General features: G+C 41.4%; 1 protein-coding gene across 1 annotated transcript in view; it reads left to right on the plus strand.

Moving 5' to 3' along the window:
* The window catches only part of SKOR2 (SKI family transcriptional corepressor 2), a 46,071-nt gene extending 23,569 nt beyond the window's left edge, over nucleotides 1-22,502 (plus strand). Inside the window, exons 5-8 of the mRNA XM_058168107.1 lie at nucleotides 6,352-6,417; nucleotides 6,848-6,946; nucleotides 15,437-15,504; nucleotides 22,440-22,502. Coding sequence (XP_058024090.1) covers nucleotides 6,352-6,417; nucleotides 6,848-6,946; nucleotides 15,437-15,504; nucleotides 22,440-22,502 — 296 coding nt within the window. The remainder of the gene's footprint in view (nucleotides 1-6,351; nucleotides 6,418-6,847; nucleotides 6,947-15,436; nucleotides 15,505-22,439) is intronic.
* The last annotated feature ends 1,485 nt before the right edge of the window (nucleotides 22,503-23,987 follow it).

The raw sequence follows: 23,987 nt of genomic DNA on the forward strand, positions 1-23,987 counted from the left end.
TTGTTTGGTGTGATAGACACAGTTCCTTGCTGCTTCAAAAATTAGATAGTCGTATTTTTCTCCGCAGTTATCCTTTGATGTGAGGTTCTTCTATCTAACCCCTTGTGAATCTTTTCCACCTGAAAGAAAGAAGATGTTAATTGAGGCTCTGGGAGGCAGGAAGGAAATTTCATATCTTTCATATTCATTGAAATATGAGCTGCCGACCCATTAACAACTTCCAGTTGATTAAGCATCTTCCTTTTAATTACTCTATCAATTATATTTAAATATACAATATATTACCAAAACTTCAAGAGGAATGCCATTTTCTACCATGAAGTGATGGAAACGTAAGATAATTTTAGAATTTAATAAACAAAACAGGCATGTGTTATTATAATATTATATTATGTGTTAGTGCCATTTTATAATGCCTTGGTAAGGCCACACTTGGAATATTGCATCCAGTTTTGGTCGCCACGATGTAAAAAAGATGTTGAGACTCTAGAAAGAGTGCAGAGAAGAGCAACAAAGATGATTAGGGGACTGGAGGATAAAACATATGAAGAATGGTTGCAGGAACTGGGTATGTCTAGTTTAACAAAAAGAAGGACTAGGGGAGACATGATAGCTGTGTTCCAATATCTCAGGGGCTGCCACAAAGAAGAGGGAGTCAAACTATTCTCCAAAGCACCTGAGGGTAGAACAAGAAGCAATGGGTGGAAACTGGTCAGAGAAAGAAGCAACTTAGAACTAAGGAGAAATTTCCTGACAGTTAGAACAATTAATAAGTGGAACGACTTGCCTTCAGAAGTTGTGAATGCTCCAACACTGGAAATTTTTAAGAAAATGTTGGATAACCATCTGACTGAGATGGTGTAGGGTTTCCTGCCTGGGCAGGGGGTTGGACTAGAAGGCCTCCAAGGTCCCTTCCAACACTGATGTTATGTTAAAACAAAAAAGAGCAATCCACAGTAATTGTTGATCATTTTCTTTTTTTTATAATAGTAACACATTAGAGATAGCTTCTCTTGATGAGCCAAAATATGTTTATGACTCACAGCAACAGTAACTAACATTGACTCTCCTCAGTTATTCACACTCTAATGGATTAATCCACTAATTTAATTAATTAAAAAAAACCTCTAGCATTAATAGTAGCATATGGTATGGTATTAAATCGTCTGCTTATATCTACCAGAAGTCCTTGACTTACAACCATTTATTCAGTGGTTGTTCAAAGTTACAACAGCACTGAAAAAAGGGCTTAGAACCAGTCCTCATCCTTATGACCATTCCAGCATCCCTCAAAATTTGGCTGCTTCGCAACTGGCAAATATTTACAACAGTTACAGCAAACCAGGGTAAATGATTGCAATTTGTGACCTTCCCAGCCAACATCCGATCAGCAAAGTCAATGGGGGAAGCCAGATATGCTTAATGACCACATTATTCACTTAATAACTGCAGGGATTTGCTTAAGAACCATGGCAAAAAGATGTGAAATTGGCCACAATTCACTTAACAACCATTTTGCTTAGCAACAGAAATTCTGGTTGCAATTATGGTCATAAGTTAAGAACTATCTATCGTGTATGCAATAGGATACAATATTAGATTACCGTATATACTCGAGTATAAGCCGAGTTTTTCAGCACGTTTTTTGTGCTGAAAAACTTCCCCTCGGCTTATACTCAGGTCTATACGGCTTATACTCGAGTTTTTTTTTTTTTTAAAGCCCCTCAGCTTATACTCGAGTATATACGGCTTATACTCGAGGTTTTTTTTTTTCTTTTTTTCACATTTTACCGGACGGAAGCCCTGCCGGTGCAGTGAGAGGGCGGGGCGGGGGAGCCGCCAGCCTTCTCAGCTGAGGGAGGGAGGGTTTCCCCAACCGGTAGGTGCCTCATTTCCCACCCTCGGCTTATACTCGAGTCCCCAGTTTACCCCAGTTTTGGGGGTAAAATTGGGGACCTCGGCTTATACTCGGATCGGCTTATATTCGAGTATATACGGTATATCAAACTAGTTTTCAGTCTTGAGCTGATTGTTTAGAATAAAGTCTCTATTGCATAATAGAAGAATAGAATAGAATAGAATAGAATTTTATTGGCCAAGTGTGATTGGACACACAAGGAATTTGTCTTGGTGCATATGCTCTCAGTGTACATAAAAGAAAGATACGTTCATCAAGGTACAACATTTACAACACAATTGATGATCAATATATCAATATAAACCATAAGGATTGCCAGCAACAAGTTATAGTCATACAGTCATAAGTGGAAAGAGATTGGTGATGGGAACTATGAAACGATTAATAGTAGTGCAGATTCAGTAAATAGTCTGACAGTGTTGAGGGAATTATTTGTTTAGCAGAGGGATGGCCTTCGGGAAAAAACTGTTCTTGTGTCTAGTTGTTCTGGTGTGCAGTGCTCTATAGCGTCGTTTTGAGGGTGGGAGTTGAAACAGTTTATGTCCAGGATGCGAGGGGTCTGTAAATATTTTCACGGCCCTCTTCTTGGTTCATGCAGTATACAGGTCCTCAATGGAAGGCAGGTTGGTAGCAATTATTTTTTCTGCAGTTCTAATTATCCTCTGAAGTCTGTGTTTTTCTTGTTGGGTTGCAGAACCAAACCAGACAGTTATAGAGGTGCAAATGACAGACTCAATAATTCCTCTGTAGAATTGGATCAGCAGCTCCTTGGGCAGTTTGAGCTTACTGAGTTGGCGCAGAAAGAACATTCTTTGTTGTCCTTTTTTAATGATGTTTTTGATGTTAGCTGTCCATTTGAGATCTTGCGATATGATAGACAGACAGACAGACAGATCTTGCGATAGACGGACAGACAGACAGACAGACGGATGAATCGTTGATAGGAGAGAGATGATAGGTAATAGAGGTAGAGATAGACAGACAGACAGACAGACAGATAGATAGATAAGAAACAGATCAGACAGATATCTATATCTGTCTATCTATCTATCTATCTATCTATCTATCTATCTATCTATCTATCTATCTATCTGTCAGCCTCCGCTTATTACTTTAAATGTTTATTTACTTAGTAGAGTGTTTAACTGTTTTATCATTTCATTAAATGTTTTATTGCTACTTGTTGTTATGTGTGGCTAATGGGGTGATGGCCCCTTTAAACGCTCCGGCTGTCATATGACAGGAGGAGAGAAGAAGGATTCAAACATAAAAGACACGTGCAGCTTTAACGAGCTCTGCATGCCAGGCATACCAACCAGAAGACAGACAGAGGAATAACATCAGAAGTGAAGTACCACGTGGCCAAGGAGGAGAAGGACAATGGACTAGAATGGTTTGACTTTTGGAGGGAGGAGGGCTGAATAAGGGGAAATGTATCTGTAAGCCATATCTATTTCCAGTTTTAGCTTTGCTTCTATTGCTATCTGACGTGCTCAGTAAAAGTTACTGTTCTCTATAAACAAATGGAGTCAGGGTTATTCTTTCTTGAGTATTGATCGGAGGCAATCTGACACTATCTACCTACCTACCTACCTACCTACCTACCTACCTATCTATAATCTCTTAATAAAATGGGAAAAATAGTTAAGCAAATTATGTTTAGCAAAAATTAAAATACCCAAAATAGCTATAAAGGAAAAAAAAGAAAAGGAATTATTCAGTTTCTAACATAATTTGCACAACTACTAATATCCCCTATTTTAGACATTTAACCCTAACCATTAGAACTTTGATTGGGATTGTATTTGCCCTGCTGTGTGCTGTGTATTGCATGAAGAGTAACCATTCTTGCTTACATTTTAGAATAGAATAATATAGAATTTTTTATTGGCCAAATATGATTTGACACACAAGGAATTTGTCTTGGTGCATAAGCTCTCAGTGTACGTAAAAGAAAAGATCATCAAGAATTCTAAGGTACAACACTTAATGATAGTCATAGGGTACAAATAAGCAATCAGGAACCAATCAATATCAATTTAAATCGTAAGGATACAAGCAACAAAGTTATAGTCATACGGTCATAAGTGGAAGGAGATGGGTGGTGGGAACGATGAGAAGATTAATAGTAGTGTAGATTTAGTAACTAGTTTGACAGTGTTGAGGGAATTATTTGTTTAGCAGAGTGATGGCGTTCGGGAAGAAACTGTTCTTGCATCTAGCTATTCTTGCTCTGTAGCGTTGTTTTGAGGGTAGGAGTTGAAACAGTTTATGTCCTGGATGTGAAGGGTCTATAAATATTTTCACAGCCCTCTTTTGGACTCATGCAGTATACAGGTCCTCAGTGGCAGGCAGGTTGGTAGCAATTGTTTTTTCTGCAGTTCTAATTTTAAGTTACAATTTCTATTGTTCAGTTAACCATTAGTTTTTGTGTTGTTGTCTGTCCTTCAAATTTAGGCTACCCGTCGGATATTAATAGAATCTTTCTTCTGATGTTGAGCAAAATTTATTTTTGCTGCTACAAGCATAGATTTCATTAAATTATTATATTTCTTGTTGATTTTTTTCCTGAGATTTTACCTAAGAATATTTTCATTTCTCTTTGGAGGGTGTAAATCATTTGCCTATCCGGGCTGCCATCGTGGTCATTTTGAAATCCCCCTGTAGATATCTTTGCCACTTAAGGTGGATTCTGCAAAAAAATAAATAATGCATGATTGACATGTTGCCCTCTGGAGTCATACAGAGTTGGCTTAAACAGGAACGTTTCTGAACATGTTTTGCTATTTTGCAAGAATGCAATATGATATATTGAGAGAAAAAGGTCAGAAAATTTAAGCTGATGGTCACAATTACCTGATCAAAATTTAGCCACTGTCTTAAATTATTTATTTATTATTTATTTATTTAAATTTTTATACCGCCCTTCTCCCGAAGGACTCAGGGTGGTGTACAGCCAAAATTAAAACAGTTAAATATACAAAATTAAAATATAAAATTAAAATACATATTCAATAATGGCCAAATTAAAACCATCAAATTGACCCAGCCTAAAATACCCCATATAAAATTACTCAAAATTAAAAATTTGAAAAATTTAAAAAATCTAAAAAATCAAGCCAGTCCCGCTTGGATAAATAAATAAGTTTTTAATTCCCGGTGAAAGGTCCGAAGGTCAGATAGTTGGCGCAAACCGGGGGGAAGTTCGTTCCAGAAGGTAGGTGCTCCAACAGAGAAGGCCCTTCCCCTGGGGGCCGCCAGCCGACATTGCTTGGCGGACGGCACCCTGAGAAGACCCTCTCTGTGAGAGCGTACGGGTCGGTGGGAGGCATAAGGTAACAGCAGGCGGTCCCGTAAGTACCCGGGCCCTAAGCCATGGAGCGCTTTAAAGGTGGTAACCAGAACTTTGAAGCGCACCCGAAAGACCACAGGTAGCCAGTGCAGACTGCGCAGGAGTGGTGTTACCCGGGAGCAACGTGGAGCTCCCTCAATCACCCGTGCAGCTGCATTCTGGACTAACTAGAGTCTCCAAGTGCACTTCAGGGGTAGCCCCATGTAGAGAGCATTGCCATAATCCAGACGAGAAGTGATGAGAGCATGAGTGACCGTGCATAAGGCATCCCGGTCCAGAAAGGGGCGCAAATGTTTTGAACTCTTTCAAAGGATACTACTATAAACACTTGACTTGATCAAATGTAGCCTGGTAGATGGTGCAAAGCAATAAGAACGGGATGGGATGGGATGGGGGAATGGAATGGAATGGAATGGAATGGGATGGAATGGAATAGAATAGAATAGAATAGAATAGAATAGAATAGAATAGAATAGAATAGAATAGAATAGAATAGAATAGAATTCTTTATTGGCCAAGAGTGATTGGAGACACAAGGAATTTGTCTCTGGTGCAGAAGCTCTCAGTGTACACACAAACAATAAAATGATAGGTCATATATCATATATCACAGATACAATCATTAATCATAAGATACCAATAGGAGAAAATAGTAGGAAAGATGAGAAGGATAATAGCAATACAGCCTACTACATTGGTAAATATCTGTAGCCCTAAGACAGTGCTGTGGGAATTAAAAGTTTAGCAGAGTGATGGCAGGGTGGGAAGACCATCTTTGGGTCTAGTTGTTTTGGCATGCAATACCCTATAGCAGCGTCCTGAGGGGAGAAATTGAAACAGTTTATGTCCAGGATATGAGGGGTCTGTAGATATTTTCTCAGCCTTTTTCTGGTTCATGCCATGTACAGATCCACAATGGAAAGCAGGTGGTTTGCAATTGTTTTTTTTTCCCCTGCAGTTCTAACGCCCCGTTAAAGTCTATGTCTGTCCTGTTTGGTTGCTGTGCCAAACCCAACAGTTATAGAGGTACAAATGACAGTCTCAATATTTCTTTTATAGTAATAATTCTCTTTTCATTCAGGTGACCCCATCCAGGAACCCAGCGAACCCCATTCTCTGAAAAAGGACATGGAAAACATGGGAAAAGGTAAAAAAGGTGGGGGATTTTTATAAACAATAAATAGATGCAAAACTCTTAGTGAGGCTGACTTTTGTTTTAGCGGAATATCAAGACAATTAAGGGTAATATATGTTTTTTACTCCCAACCATATTTTAAGTTTGACAAGCAACATATGAATAATATATGGACCTTTTGTGTGGCTATAATTGAGATTAATGCATATGTATCAATCAATATACGACACTGGGCTATAATACTTTAAAATAATATATTGCATTGATTTGTATTCATGGATTTCTGCACAAAATCTATCCAAAGCTGCTCAAGGCACGCTGCAGCCACCCTTAAGCTGCCAAAATATTTTTTCCTTTTGTAATTGTGAACGTTAGGTCTTAAGAGTCCGTATGCTCACAAAATTCTTTTTTTCTTCTTTTTTCTTTTTCCTCTTTGGTCTAGAAGAACTTCAGAAGGTCTTGTTTGAACAGATCGATTGGCGTAGGAGGCTTGAACAGGAATTCCAAGTGCTCAAAGGAACCACCTCATTCCCAGTTTTCAGTAAGGTTTTATCCTTTTAATTCGTTTTAACTTGAGATAATGCACTGAACTACAATACCCAGGACCCAAGCCAATGTGACCAATAAAGGGATGATCAGATATAGATCTTATATCATCACACATAGATCTAAACTAACCATTTTGAAAAGTGCAGGTCACATTTCTAGGCGCATTGGCACAAATCATGTGAAGTCATGTGAAGTATTAGTACTGCTTCATAAAATCTTAGTATGACCACACCTGGAATACTACATCCAGTTTTGGTCACCACATTACAAAAAAGATGTTAAGACTTTGGAAAAAGTGAAGAGAAGGGCAACTAAGATGATTAAAGGCAGGGGTGAAATCCAAATTTTTTCCCTACCAGTTCTGTGGGCATGGCTTGGTGGGCGTGGCAGGGGAAGGATATTGCAAAATCTCCATTTCCACCCCAGTCCAGGGGAAGTACTGCAAAATCCTCATTCCCTCCCCGCTCCTGGGGGACGGATATTGTAAAATCTCCATTCCCACCCCACTCTGGGGCCAGCCAGAGGTTGTATTTGCTGGTTTTCCAAACTACTCAAAATTTCCGCTACCGGTTCTCCAGAACCTGTTAGAACCTGCTGAATTTCACCTCTGATTAAAGGCCTTGGAGGCTAAAATATAGGAAGAACGGTTTCTGGAATTGGGGATGGCTAGTCTAGAGAAAAGAAGGGCTAGGGGTGACATGATGGCAGTATTCCAATATCTCAGGGGCTGCCACAAAGAAGAGGGGGGTCAACTTATTTTCTAAAATACCAGAAGGCAAGGCAAGAAACAATGGATGGAAACTAAACAAGGAGGCAAGCAACTTGGAAGTAAGGAGAAACTTCCTAACAATGAGAACAATTAATCAATGGAAGAACTTCCCTTCAGCAGTTGTGGGTGCTTCATCACAGGAGGTTTTTAAGAAGTGGCTAAATAGCCACTTGTCTGAAATCATATAGGGTCTCCCACTTGCGCAAGGGGTTGGACTAGAAGACCTCCAAGGTCCCTTCCAGCTCTATTCTGAATGAATTGAATTTAAAAACGTGTGTATTATTTCAAAAGGGGATATACTCAAACTCACACTATTCCTATAATAATAGGGATAATATGATAGCGAATGTGAACTGGAGAAAATAAAAATAGAAAGATCTGCAAATAGAAGTGGAACAACTGTGGCAAAAGAAAGCAAAGATAGTACCAATAGTGACAGGTGCCTTGGGTGCCATCCCAAAACACCTGGAACCCCACTTGAACAACATTGGCATTGAGAAAAACCATCATTGGTCAATTATTTGCAGATCCCTCGCATCCTGGACATAAACAGTTTCAACTCCTACCCTCAAAACGACGCTATAGAGCACTGCACACCAGAACAACTAGACACAAGAACAGTTTTTTCCCGAAGGCCATCACTCTGCTAAACAAATAATTCCCTCAACACTGTCAGACTATTTACTGAATCTGCACTACTATTAATCTTCTCATCGTTCCCATCACCAATCTCTTTCCACTTATGACTGTATGACTGTAACTTTGTTGCTGGCAATCCTTATGATTTATATTGATATATTGACCATCAATTGTGTTGTAAATGTTGTACCTTGATGAACCTATCTTTTCTTTTATGTACACTGAGAGCATATGCACCAAGACAAATTCCTTGTGTGTCCAATCACACTTGGCCAATAAAATTCTATTCTATTCTATTCTATTCTAAAAAGGCAATTTTACATAACAGCTTACACCCTCCAACGATAACTTTAATAGCATCAAAGATACATATCTCCCTGTCCCAGATCCTTGGGAAGGACTTGATAGGTAGATAAAAATGCCAAATCCAGTCTAAACATCTAGCTGACTGTGTGACAAACCATAATCCCTTGGGAAAGCAGGTTTTCCAGAGTATTAAAACGTACTATTTGATATCACTGGAATTTCCAGCTAAGAATAACAGAGTTGGAAGGGACCTTGGAGGTCCTCTAGTCTAACCCCCTGCTAAAGCAGGAGGCTCGATACCATTTCAGACAAATGACTGTCCATCCTCTTCTTAAAAACTTCCAGTGTTGGAGCATTCACAACTTCGGAAGGCAAGCCTGATTAATTGTTCTCACTGTCAGGAAATTTCTCCTTCGTTCCAGGTTGCTTCTCTCCTCGATTAGTTTCCATCCATTGCTTCTTGTGCTTTGGAGAACAGCTTGACTCCCTCTTCTTTTTGGCAGTCTCTTAGATATTGGAAGACTGCTATCATGTCACCTCTAGTTCTTCTTTTCATCAAACGAGACATACCCAGTTCCAGCAACCGTTCTTTATGGGTTTTAACCTCCAGTCCCCTGTTCATCTTTGTTGCTCTTCTCTGCACTCTTTCCAGAGTCTCCACATCTTTTTGGAAGAGTTTCTCTTTCATGATCTCGTTTTGTTGTTGATTCTCCCTAGCTCAGGGGTCTGCAAATTTGGCTCTTTTAAGACTTGTGGACTTCAACTCCCAGAGTTCCTCAGCCAGCTGGCTGAGGAACTCTGGGAGTTGAAATCCGCAAGTCTTAAAAGAGCCAAGTTTGCAGACACCTGCCCTAGCTTAAGTGAAGCACAACAGCAAAAGTGTGTTTACAACCACACTTGTCACAAAAGCCACGGTGCTCAATCTCTGCCAAGGTAAGAGAAATCCAACCAGGATCTCCCACTGGTTAATCTGGAAGAGCTAAGCAGATACAAAGCACCTCCCAAAGCTTTTTCATTGTTGTCGAGGGAGGAAACATTTATTATCAGAAACCCAAGGACACAAAGAAAGCAGAGGACAATGGATCATCTGAAAAAAAGCCAAGGAACTAATTTATAGGCTCCCATTTGCTGAGCCAAGAGCCTTAAAGAGACAGTGCACCACACAGGTCAACCCAAAGAGACATTTAAAAAAAAAAAAGCATGATGTACAAGGTTGTTGTAAAGGTTAGGACGAGTAATGCATATTAGCCACTTTGACCACAGTATATCAGAACTTTATAGAGATGGTTGTATACACATACATGCCAGTCATACGGTCTCCTTCCAGGGAAAGAAATGTGATACATAGTGCAGAAAAGAAGAGAAAGTCAAAGAAAGATAAGACATGAAAAAGAAAATAAAACTTTTTTCACACACAACCCAGACAAGAGCATGCACTGTATTTCTCCATAGCTTTCTATTCTTGCAAACCATCTAGATTCATCTACCGTAGGGATGGTCCAGTCTTGGTAACTTAAAGACTTGTGGTCTTCAGCTCCCAGAATTCCCCAGCCAACATGGCTGGCTGGAGAATTCTGGGAGTTGAAGTCCACAAGCTTTTAAGATGCCAAAGTTGGACATCCCTGATGTGCCACTTCATATGTGGCATTTTGTCGTTCAGTCTTCTCATCTTTCCCTTTCTGAGGATCTCCTCAACCTCATCTTAGTGTGATTTTTCTCCCTCTTCCTCTCCCTCTTTCACTCTTCCTTCGTGTAACAGTACTACAAGTCAACCTTAATTCTCTTTACATGACCAAAACACCTCAGCCTGTTGATTTCATCCAGGAATTCATAATTCAATTTTATATTTAGATAGATGATAGATAGATAGATAGATAGATAGATAGATAGATAGATAGATAGATAGATAGATAGATAGATAAGAGATGATAGATAGATTAGATAGATAGATACAGGTGATAGATTAGATAGATCATAGATAAATAGATAGATAGATAGATAGATAGATAGATAGATAGATAGATAGATAGATAGATAGATAGATAGATAGATAGATAGATAGATAGAAGATAGATCATAGATAGATAGATAGATAGATAGATAGATAGATAGATAGATAGATAGATAGATAGATAGATAAGAGATGATGGATAAATTAGATAGATCATAGATAGATAGATAGATAGATAGATAGATAGATAGATAGATAGATAGATAGATAGATAAGAGATGATAGATTAGATAGATAGATAAAGAGTGATTAGATAGATCATAGATAGATAGATAGATAGATAGATAGATAGATAGATAGATAGATAGATAGATAGATAGATAGATAGATAGATAGATGTAAAATAGGAAGAAATATATATAATATATATGTAAAACAGGAGGAGAATTTATTGCTTTTTCTCCTTTCAGCACTCAGCCAGGATGGATCCTACCTGTTAGATGTTAAATTTCATTGACCACTTTTTCCTCCTTTTTTTGTACACTATTTTTGTTGTTGTTAGGGTTGAATGTATGTTTTTGTTTTGCTTCATTTGGTTGGTTGGTTTTGCTGTTCTGTATTTTCTTCTCTATGACAGAACAATCAATTTATATATTAAAAAAAAAGAACTTTCTGTGCTAAGCACGGAGGTTATTAAATGAAGCAGGCCTGATCTTACAACTTTTTTTTGCCATAGTTGTTAAGTGAATCACTGCAGTTGTTAAGTGAATCAAGTGGTCGTTAAGCAAATCTGGCTTCCCGCCCCCACCCCCACCCCCCCATTGACTTTGCTTGTCAGAAGCTCCCTAGGAAGGTTGCAAATGACAATCCCAAAACCCCGGGATGCTATATAATCATTGTAAATTGTTAAGATTTTAAAATTCAGTAGCTGGAGCTGTGAGGTTGTACAATGAGCCAGAAAGAACACACAAGTTATAGTTGATTGACTGGAGACGGCTGGCTCCTGCGTGAGGCAATCTGCACTGTGATTGGTTGTTATGGGTGTGGAGGGGGAGGTTCCCTTTTTTCCCGCCTTTTTCTTCTGTTTCCTCTGTGTGCTCTGAGATTTACCTCATGACGCTCCTGTTGGCCTGACTATCTAGTTCAGAGGTAGTCAACCTTTTTTATACCTACCGCCCACTTTTGTATCTCTGTTAGTAGTAAAATTTTCTAACCGCCCACCGGTTCCACAGTAATGCGCCGTGTATCATCGTCTGCGCATGCCTCTTGCGCGTCGTGGATTGGGTTGGGGGGAGGCGCCGGCTACCAGCTCTGCTTGTCTGTTACAGCTGGGTAGTGTGGGGGGAGATGCGCGAGCTATTCTGGGACGAGGCTCTTTTGTTTGCGGTCGCACTATAGCGCCATTTAGTTTCACTTCCGTAACGTGAACTAAACTTAGGCGCGGGCGATACAAATAGTATATTTTCAGAAATTTAAATTGTCACGGGGAATTTTATGAAAACCTAATGAAAATGTTTTTAAATAAGGCTGTGAATTTTTTTTTAAAAAAGCCAATTAAATTAAAAAAAAGGAAAGTGCTTCAGTATCGGACAAAACCCCTACCGCCCACCATGAAAGCTGGAACGCCCACTAGTGGGCGGTAGTGGGCGGTAGGGACCAGGTTGACTACCACTGATCTAGTTTGATGTCAAATATATTTCTTTATATAAAACTCCCAAGTTCTCTTTAATCAAAACTTTCTAATACATCTTACAACTGGCCCACAAATGTGCAACCATTGCAGCCAGCACCCCTGTGTTCACATGATCGTGACCCACATTATTGGCACTTAACAACGGTTGCAGCTTCCCTTTATCTTGTGATTGGCATTTGAGATCTTTCCTCCCAGCTTCCGACAAGCAAAATCAATGGGAAAGCCAGCAGGGAATGTTGCAAGTCACTCAAGTAAGTCTCCCCCACATGGTAACAACCACCCCAGGCCCAAACTCGCTCACCATACACCTGCAGCCACCTGTGCATCTTCCCAGCAGCAGTTACTTAACTCCCTGTGGAGCAGCTTGTGAACCCCCTGGGACTTACAACTTCCTGCTGGCTTCTCCAGTGACTTTGCTCATTAGAAGCTAGCAGAAAGTTGCAAGGAGGGCCTTTGTTTAAGGAACCTATCTAGACCCGTTCCAGTCCGGTTTCCGGCCCGGCTACAGCACAGAGATGGCTTTGGTCGCGTTGTGGATGATCTCTGGAGGGCCAGGGATAGGGGTTGTTCCTCTGCCCTGGTCCTATTAGACCTCTCAGCGGCTTTCGATACCATCAACCATGGTATCCTGCTGCGCTGGTTGGAGGGATTGGGAGTGGGAGGCACCGTCTATCGGTGGTTCTCCTCCTATCTCTCCGACCGGTCGCAGACGGTGTTGACAGGGGGGCAGAGGTCGGCCCCGAGGCGCCTCACTTGTGGGGTGCCGCCGGGGTCGATTCTCGCCCTTCTGTTCAACATCTATATGAAGCCGCTGGGTGAGATCATCAGTGGCTTCGGTGTGAGGTACCAGCTGTACGCTGATGACACCCAGCTGTACGTTTCCACACCGGGCCACCCCAATGAAGCTATCAAAGTGCTGTCCCGGTGTTTGGAAACCGTACGAGTCTGGATGGGGAGAAACAGGCTCAAGCTCAATCCCTCCAAGACAGAGTGGCTGTGGATGCCGGCATCCCGGTACAGTCAGCTGAGTCCTCGGCTGACTGTTGGAGGCGAGTCATTGGCCCCGATGGAGAGGGTGCGCAACCTGGGCGTCCTCCTGGATGAACGGCTGTCTTTTGAAGACCATTTGATGGCCGTCTCCAGGAGAGCTTTCCACCAGGTTCGCCTGGTGCGCCAGTTGCGCCCCTTTCTAGACCGGGATGCCTGATGCACGGTCACTCACGCCCTCGTGACGTCTCGCCTGGATTACTGCAATGCTCTCTACATGGGGCTCCCCTTGAGGGGCATCCGGAGGCTGCAGTTAGTTCAGAATGCGGCTGCGCGGGTGATAGAGGGAGCCCCTCGTGGCTCCCGCGTGACACCTATCCTGCGCAGACTGCACTGGCTACCTGTGGCCTTCCGGGTGCGCTTCAAGGTGTTGGTGACAATCTTTAAAGCGCTCCATGGCATAGGGCCGGGCTATTTACGGGACCGCCTACTGCTACCGAATACCTCTCACCGACCCGTGCGCTCTCACCGAGAGGGACTCCTCAGGGTGCCGTCGGCCAGGCAGTGCCGTCTGGCGACACCCAGGGGAAGCGCCTTCTCTGTGGGGGCTCCCACCCTCTGGAACGAACTCCCTCCAGGACTTCGTCAACTTCCGGACCTCCGAACCTTTTGTCGCGAGCTTAAAACACACTTATTCATCTGCGCGGGACTGGATTAGATTTTAAATTTACTGGTTTTAAATGGGTTTTTATTATTTATACTGTTTTTTAATAATTCGGCTATAGAATAAGTTTTTTAATTGTCATTTTAGTTTGTATTTATATGTATTTTTAGTTGCCTGTGAACCGCCCTGAGTCCCTAGGGAGATAGGGCGGTATATAAATATGAAAAATAAATAAATAAATAAATAAATAAACCATGAATCTCGCTCAATAACGGCAATGGGGAGAGCTAAGCAATGCAGTCAAGTGACATCATGCTTTACAACCATATTGCTTAGTGATAGAAATTCCACTCCCAATTAGCGTCATTAACTGAGGATCATCTGTATACAGGCTGAGGATAATTGCTTAAATACTTCATTTCATTTAAGGTAACAGACTTCCTATGATCTATTTATTTTTTTTATTTTTTATTTATTTATTTATTTTGTCAAACACAACAATATATATAAGCATGAAATAACCACACAAATTGAATACAGCCAAAGGGAACATCATCATCATCATCATTATTATTATTATTATTATTATTATTATTATTATTATTATTATTATTATTATTATTATTATTATTATTAATTATTATTATTAATTATTATTATTATTATATTTGTATACCGCCCATCTCCCGAAGGACTCAGGGCGTTTCACAGCCAATAAAACAACAGAAAACATATAATACATATAAAACAGCAAAAAGAATAGACAATTAAATTCAGTTGATGCCCTAAAACTTTTAAATACAAATTTAAAACCCCATTTAAACCCCTGATTTAAAAACCCCAGTTTAAAACTACGTTCAAGCTAGTCCTGCTCTTCGAAACAGCAACATCTTCAGCTATTAGGACAGGAATGGTAGGGACGCTGGTGCTCTTATGGATGACCCTTACGGACCTCTTAGGAATGGGGTGAGGTCAACAGTAGACAGTCTTTGGTTAAAGCTTTGGGGATTTTGGGAAGAGACCACAGAGTCTGGTAGTGCATTCCAGGCATTAACAACTCTGTTACTGAAGTCATATTTTCTGCAATCGAGATTGGAGCGGTTCACTTTAAGTTTGTATCTATTGTGTGCTCGTGTATTGTTGTGATTGAAGCTGAAGCAGTCTTCGACAGGAAGGACATTGTAGCAGATGATTTTATGAGTTATACTCAGGTCATACCGAAGGTGGCGGAGTTCTAAATTTTCTAAACCCAGAATATCATGTCTGGTGGCATAAGGTATTTTGTATCTAACACATCTGCACACCCAGGTCTGCTCTTCTTTCAGTAACCAATTTCTTTTTTCAGTACAAAATTACCAGAGAGTAACAAACTGCGGCTTTTAGGGGAAAAAATTGAACTGGCAGTGTCTAACGAGAAAATTATTCATGTACTTTTTCTCTGTTTTTGTCCTTTTTTTTTTCCTTTTTGCACAGATAATTTTCAAGATCAGATGAAGCGGGAGTTGGCCTACAGAGAAGAAATGGTTCAACAATTACAAATTGTAAGATTCTCCTCTGCTGAGTGGCTTTGGATTAAAAATGCACTCATCTAATACGGTAGCTTAGCACAGATATCTATGAATATTTGCCCTGGTTGGAACAAAGGAATTTGGGATTTTTTTTCCTTTTCATGCAGAGCCTTAATTATTTTCTTTTCTTTGAGACAGTCTTGGCTCTCGGCAACTGCCTGCAATTTTTCTTGGCCACCTTGTCAGAAGTACCGTAGTTTACCATTGCCTGCTTTTTAGGGCTGAGAAAGAGGGCTGGCTTCGTGCATAAAGTGGGATTAGAACTCGCTGTCTCCCAATTTCTACCTTGGTGCTGTAACCACTATATTTAGCCCTCAATCTATGACCTTAATACGGTCCAGAATTTCCATCATATGTCATGCAATGTTTTATCAGTTTCCAGGATTTTGGGGCAGTTTCTGCAAAAAAATCCCCATAGGAATGTATAAATTCGTTTTATGACCGCAGTGTTCGCTTTAGAACTGTCGCGTTTCCTTAATGACCGCCACACAAAAAAAGATCATAACATTGAATTCAGTTACTTATAAGTCAAGTCACTCATGTGACCAATCCAATTTTATGACCTTTTTTTTGTGGTGGTCATTAAGCAAACGAGGCAGTCGCAAAGCGAGTTCATACATTCCTATAGGGATTTTTTTTTTTTTGCAGAAACTGCCCAAAAATCCTAAAAAGTAGAAAAACATTCCAACGCTCTTCATTTCATGAATCAAGGCAGAGCTAGTTTGGTACAGTGATTAAAGCAGCAGGCTAAAAACCTGGAGATCGTGAGTTCTAGTCCTGCCTTAGGCATAAAAACGGGCTGAGTGACTTTGATCAATCACCAGGAGATGGTGAGTTCTAGTCCAACCTTAAGGACGAAAGCTGGCTGGGTGACTTTGGGCCGGTCCTTCTCTCTCAGCCCAGCCCACCTCACAGGGTTGTTGTGGACAAAATAGGAGAAGGAAGGAGTAATAGGTATGTTCGCCACCTCTATTTATTTATTTATTTGTTTGTTTATTTATTTATTTATTTATTTATTTATTATTTAATCAAATTTTTATACCGCCCTATCTCCCGAAGGACTCAGGGCGGTTTACAGCCCGATAAAAATACAAATATAATACAAGATAAAACACTAAATTAAAAAACTTATTTAAATGTTGTACCTTGATGAACGTATCTTTTCTTTTATGTACACTGAGAGCATATGCACCAAGACAAATTCCTTGTGTGTCCAATCACACTTGGCCAATAAAAATTCTATTCTATAAAAATTCTATTCTAAATAGGCCAAAATTTAAAATTACAATTAAAATGGTAAAATACCCATTAAAATTAAATTTAAAATTAAAATTCTAGTCCAGTCCTGCACAGATAAATAAATGTGTTTTAAGCTCGCGGCGGAAGGTTCGAAGGTCAGGAAATTGACGGAGTCCTGGGGGAAGTTCATTCCAGAGGGTGGGAGCCCCCACAGAGAAGGCCCTTCCCCTGGGTGTCGCCACCTATATAAGTAATCACGATGGGAAAAAAAAAATCCAAGATAAATAAATGTTACTCCTAAGAAGAGTTCGGCTGATGGTTTGACCAGCTTACTGTCAAAGATCCAGAACCCAGCTGGGCTTTTTCTTAGTCATGAAACATATGAGCTGTAGATCCGTTTGGCCAACCATGGGAGATGCCTCCTGCCAGTGGTAGAATCCAATGTTTTTTACTATTGGTTCTGTGAGCGTGGCTTGGTGGGCGTGGCAGGGGAAGGATACTGCAAAATCCCCATTCCCATCCCACTCCAGGGGAAGGATACTGCAAAATCCCCATTCCCTCCCCACTCCTGGAGGAAGGATACTGCACAATCCCCATTCCCTACCCATTCCTGGAGGAAGGATACTGCACAATCCCCATTCCCTCCCCATTCCTGGAGGAAGGATACTGCACAATCCCCATTCCCTCCCCACTCCTGGAGGAAGGATACTGCAAAATCCCCATTCCCTCCCCACTCCTGGGGGAAGGATACTGCACAATCCCCATTCCCTCCCCACTCCTGGAGGAAGGATATTGCAAAATCCCCATTCCCTCCCCACTCCTGGAGGAAGGATATTGCACAATCCCCATTCCCTCCCCACTCCTGGAGGAAGGATACTGCACAATCCCCATTTCCTCCCCACTCCTGGAGGAAGGATACTGCACAATCCCCATTCCCTCCCCACTCCTGGAGGAAGGATACTGCACAATCCCCATTCCCTCCCCACTCCTGGAGGAAGGATACTGCACAATCCCATTCCTCCCACTCCTGGGGAAGGATACTGCACAATCCATTCCTCCCACTCCTGGAGGAAGGATACTGCACAATCCCCATTTCCTCCCCACTCCTGGAGGAAGGATACTGCACAATCCCCATTCCCTCCCCACTCCTGGAGGAAGGATACTGCAAAATCCCCATTCCCTCCCCACTCCTGGGGGAAGGATACTGCACAATCCCCATTCCCTCCCCACTCCTGGAGGAAGGATATTGCACAATCCCCATTCCCTCCCCACTCCTGGAGGAAGGATACTGCACAATCCCCATTTCCTCCCCACTCCTGGAGGAAGGATACTGCACAATCCCCATTCCCTCCCCACTCCTGGAGGAAGGATACTGCACAATCCCCATTCCCTCCCCACTCCTGGAGGAAGGATACTGCACAATCCCCATTTCCTCCCCACTCCTGGAGGAAGGATACTGCACAATCCCCATTCCCTCCCCACTCCTGGAGGAAGGATACTGCACAATCCCCATTCCCTCCCCACTCCTGGAGGAAGGATACTGCACAATCCCCATTCCCTCCCCACTCCTGGAGGAAGGATACTGCACAATCCCCATTCCCTCCCCACTCCTGGAGGAAGGATACTGCACAATCCCCATTCCCTCCCCACTCCTGGAGGAAGGATACTGCACAATCCCCATTCCCTCCCCACTCCTGGAGGAAGGATACTGCACAATCCCCATTCCCTCCCCACTCCTGGAGGAAGGATACTGCACAATCCCCATTCCCTCCCCACTCCTGGAGGAAGGATATTGCAAAATCCCCATTCCCTCCCCACTCCTGGAGGAAGGATATTGCACAATCCCCATTCCCTCCCCACTCCTGGAGGAAGGATACTGCACAATCCCCATTCCCTCCCCACTCCTGGAGGAAGGATACTGCACAATCTCCATTCCCTCCCCTCTCCAGGGGAAGGATACTGCAAAATCTCCATTCCCTCCCCACTCCTGGAGGAAGGATACTGCACAATTCCCTTCCCTCCCCACTCCTGGAGGAAGGATACTGCACAATCCCCATTCCCTCCCCACTCCTGGGGGAAGGATATTGCAAAATCCCCATTCCCTCCCCACTCCTGGAGGAAGGATATTGCAAAATCTCCATTCCCACCGCACTCTGGGGCCAGCCAGAGGTGGCATTTGCCGGTTCTCCGAACTACTCAAAATTTCTGCTACCAGTTCTCCAGAACCTGCTGAATAGCACCCCTGCCTCCTGCCCCACCAACTTTCTTCAGTTTCCGGGGATTTCTATGAATGCCCACAAAAACCTAAGAAGACAAAATTGCCTTTAAGAGGAGCTTGATTGTACACTCACACATCCCTGTACTTTTCTTGCCAAGGTGATGGAAGGGTTTCAAGCTAGAATAGGCTTTTTAAGGCAACCCACAGTGCCCTCTGCTGCTTTCTTTTAGTACTGCACCCTGTAGCAGCTCAGCAGGGAAAGCCATTAGTTATTATTATTTTTTTATTATTTTATTTTTGTCACACAGTATATATAAGCATAGGCATGAAATAACTATACAATATATAAGCATATATATAAGTATGAGTATGTAATAACTATATTAATTGAATATAACGAAAGGAAACAATAGGACAGGAACAGTAAGGACACTTGTGCTCTTATGCACGCCCCTTACAGACCTCTTAGAAATGGGGTGAGGTCAATAGTAGACAGTTTTTGGTTGAAGCTTTGGGGAATTTGGGAAGAGACCACAGAGTCAGGTAGTGTATTCCAAGCATTAACAACTCTGTTACTGAAGTCATATTTTCTGCAATCAAGATTGGAGCGGTTCACATTAAGCTTAAATCTATTGTGTGCTCGTATATTGTTGCAATTGAAGCTGAAGTAGTCTTCGACAGGAAGGACATTGCAATAGATGATTCTATGAGTTAAACTCAGGTCATGTCAAATTTATTATTATGTTATTATTATTTATTTTTTTTATTTATTTATTATTAATAAATAAATAAATAAATAAATTTAATTTATTAAATTAAATTAATAATTAACTAAATAAATAATATTTATTATTTTATTAATTTATTTATTTATTTATTATTATTTATTTATTATTATTATATTATTTTAGTACCTGCAATTACAATAAACCTCAATCAGGAGGGGTCTTTTTCAGTTTTTCTCCATTGGTGGGTTTGTAAAGAACCTTCTTGTTTCTGGTGGATTGACCTCCTAGGTTTTATTTATTTATTTGATTTTTATCCCACCTTTATTATTTTATAAATAACTCAAGGCGGCAAACATACATACTAAGCTTTCCTCCTCCACAGCAACAACACCCCTGTGAGGTGGGTTGGCTGAGAGAGACTAACTGGCCCAAAGTCAGCCAGATGGTTTTCACGCCAAGGGTGGGACTAGAACTCACAGTCTCCTGGTGATTGGTCCAAAGTCACCTTGCCAGGTTTCGTGCCTAAGGCAGGGCTAGTACTCACTGTCTCCTGGTGATTGGCTCAAAGTCACCTTGCCAACTTTCATGCCTACAGTGGGACTAGAACTTATTGTCTCCTGGTGATTGGCCCAAAGTCACCTTGCCAATTTTCATGGCTAAGGTGGGATTAGAACTCACCATCTCCTGATGATTGGTCCAAAGTCACCTTGCCAGATTTCATGCCAAGATGAGACTAGAACTCCCAGTCTTGTTGTTTCTAGCTTGGTGCACTAATCACTAGACCAAACTGGCTCTCACTGGATCCCAAAACATTGACCTTTTGTAGATCAATGGGAAATGGGTCATAGGGACTTTCTCCTTGACTGCTTTTCCCTTGCCAACAGAGAGCCAGCACCTGTGAGCTGGGGTTATTGTGAGAAAGCACGACAACAGAAAGTCTTCTTGCCCACTGCTGTACATTAGCCGTTCACCGTCTCCACCAAGAGAGCATTGTGTTTTATTCCTGCCTGCGTAGGTTGCTGTAGCCCTAGGAGTTCAAGCAAGCGCAGATGGGGCTTGTCATGTTTTTATCCTCACAACAAAGGGTTGCCGTGTTGAAGCGATGCTTTGTGCAATGACCCTTTGTAGTCATTGCGCATATATTTGGTTTTTCAATGAAGAGAGTCATGCACAGAACCTGGCCATCTCTGCGACATTCCCACTGGTTAAGTTAGCTTAACCCCCGTGCATGACTGAGCGTGTTTGGAGCTGAGTGCAACAACATCCTGAAAATTAATTGATTGGGCCAGCTGATCCTATCAAGGTTCTCCCGGCACATTAACCCTCTCATTAAACCAGTTAGGCAGATTGTAGGGACAACTTCAATTGATTGCAAAAAGGTGGAAGAGTGATTGCAATTTATTTTATTTCCTCTCGGAGCTAGCAAAAAGTATCACAACCGACTGCAGAAATCCAAACATTATTTTTATTTATTTATTTATTTATTGTTTATATTTATATACCGCCCTATCTCCCAAAGGACTCAGTAGAGGGCAACAAAAATTGGGAACTCAGATGCGCTGCTGCCATCTAGTGGCGGTACAGAGACTTGCAGCCTAGATTTATTTGCTGTGGTGGTATGGGGAATGGGTTACCTATAAACTGGGTTACGAATAAAAGTGGTCGACAAAATTAGAAATGAGGAGGTGATAAGCTGCTTGGGAAAGCCAAGGGAAATCATCAAAACCATTAAAAAACAAAAGTTAGAATATTTCAGACATGTGATGTGACACCCGGAAAAATACGGTATGCTTCACTTAATCCTCCAGGGAAAGATTGAAGGCAAACGAGGTCCAGGCAGAAGAAGAACATCATGGCTTCAAAATCTAAGGGACTGGTTTGGACAAAACTCAGCAGCACTTTTTCGTGCGGCTGTTGATAAAAATAGGATCGCCAACATGATCGCCAATATCCGATGATGGATATGGCACAACAAGAAGAAGAAGTGTGGAGTGGGATGCTTTTTGTAGCTTTTATGATGTGAACCTCAACTCCCAGATATGGACTTCAACTCCCAGAATTCCCTCGCCAGCTGGCTGGGGAATGCTGGGAGTTAAAGTCCACACTCCTTAAACTCACTGAGGTGGAGAAACTGGTAGAGTGTGTTATCTGAAGATTGGCAAAGGAGAAGAGAAGCATAAGTCATCTTTAACCTGATTTGTGAGGGTGGGGAAATGAAACATGTTGGTGTGAAAAAGTTCTTGATACCCTCCAAGATCATCTAAAAATTAAAACTTGATTGAAGTATTATATTACACTACAGGGGTGAGCATCTATGACCCCTTTACGCTCTGTGGACTTCAACTCCCAGAATTCATGGTACTCGACATGACTGGCTCAGGAATTCTCAGCGTTGTAGTGCACAGGGCATAAAGTTGGCTACCCCGTAGTACAATATTGTAACCCAGGCATTCAATGGCATTTTGCCCCCTGCACTTTTTACTTTAATAGAAGATCATTTTCTGCAGGCGCCTCCCTTTTGTTCTATTATATATTTACTTATTTCAAGTGAAATATGTACACCTTATTCTTATCTACATCCGTCTTATGGTCTGCATAATAGATATGATTGCGTTCCTACCAGGATTTTTAGATTTTTGGGTTTTAAGGTGCCTTCTTTGATATCTCTTCTTTCTTCGCTAACTCATTGCTGTTGAGTGAGATATTTCTCTGTTTTCTTTCAGATCCCCTATGCAGCAAGCTTGATCAGGAAAGAAAAACTTGGCACACATCTCAGCAAAAGCTAAAAGGTAAGTGTCGGTTTTGGAAGGCAATTTTCTTTTTGCTTCTTAACTGCCACATATTTTAGCTGGGGAAGTTGGGAGGGAGTTGTTGTTGGAGCGGTAGAAAGTTAGTCATAACAACATTCCGTATTCAAGGACTTTTGCCTGCGTCTGATGGAGACTGCCTGAAGATTGTATCCAACTGAGTGTGAAGAGTTGATTGGACAATGTGATGAACTTGTGGGTGTGGGGCAGGGCTGTGAACTGTCAACTGGGTATGGAAAACCTGGAAGCTTTCAGATTCGGGTTTTCCCAGCTGTGCCAACGTGACATCTCTAATAAATTGGAACTTTGAGGAACCTCAAGCCTCAGAGCTTTATTTCGTTGGGGCTGTTCCTATTTTTTGCCAGTGTGGCTATTAAATCTTTGCTATATGTCCTTCTCTGAAGATGTGAATTTCGTAATCCTGCTGCACCGTAATAAAACAAAACAGGCACACTTAAAATGTTAAGAAGTATAAGTACAGGTGGTCCTCAACTTACAACAGTTCATTTAGTGGCCATTAGAAGTTACACCACCCCTGAAAAAAATGACTAATGACCAATTTTCATACTTACAACTATTGCAGCATTCCTATGGTCATGTGAATTCAGATGTGTGGCAACTGACACATATTTGCAGTGTCCCGGGGTCACGTGACCCCCTTTTGTGACCTTCTGACAAGCAAAGTCAATGGGGAAGCCAGATTCACTTAACAACCATGTTACTAACTTAACAACTGCAGTGATTCATTTAACAATTGTGTCAAAAAAGGTCGTAAAATGAGGCAAAACTCACTTAACAAACGTCTCACTGAGCAACCAAAATTTTGGGCTCAATTGTGGTTGTAAAACTGAAATACATTTTGGGGAGAACCCCCTGCAGTCGGTTATTTGATGAAGTTAACTTGGCTGAGTAATGAAACTTCTCAGATTAACAAACTTTGGTCCAGTTGCCATGATTTTAACCTTTTTAAATACTTTTGGCCTGAATGTTGAAGTATGTCTTCATTGACATACTGCAACATTTCTTTTAAGCAGAGTCAAGAAAAAAAAGTTGCTTCAGATGTTGACACGACTGTATTTCCCTCTTATTGCCTGCTGTTTAGGACAGTGAGGAATTAGGTGAATAAATTCAGTATTTTGAGTGGCACTGCTGAACAATCACCCCATCGCTCTTCTGCCCGAGAGCTAAAATTAAAGGCACTGTCACAAGGCTGCGATTTTCAGCCCTCAATCTCTCCAGACACATTTGAATTTGACCTGCAGTCACTTTCTGTTTTGCTGACTCAGAAATGCCGAGAACAAATAGCAAAGAAAGCCATTCACTCACTATCCTGTCCCTGGAGGTTTTTTTTTAAAAAGCCCTGCAGTAGCTGGACCAAACAAAGATTTTGCCAGATCAGACTTGACTCTTGACGATGTACCTTGGGCATATCCATTAATCTTTCATTGCTATAATATGGAATTA

The sequence above is a fragment of the Ahaetulla prasina genome, chromosome 2 (genome assembly GCF_028640845.1).
Source record: "Ahaetulla prasina isolate Xishuangbanna chromosome 2, ASM2864084v1, whole genome shotgun sequence".
NCBI lineage: Eukaryota > Metazoa > Chordata > Lepidosauria > Squamata > Colubridae > Ahaetulla > Ahaetulla prasina.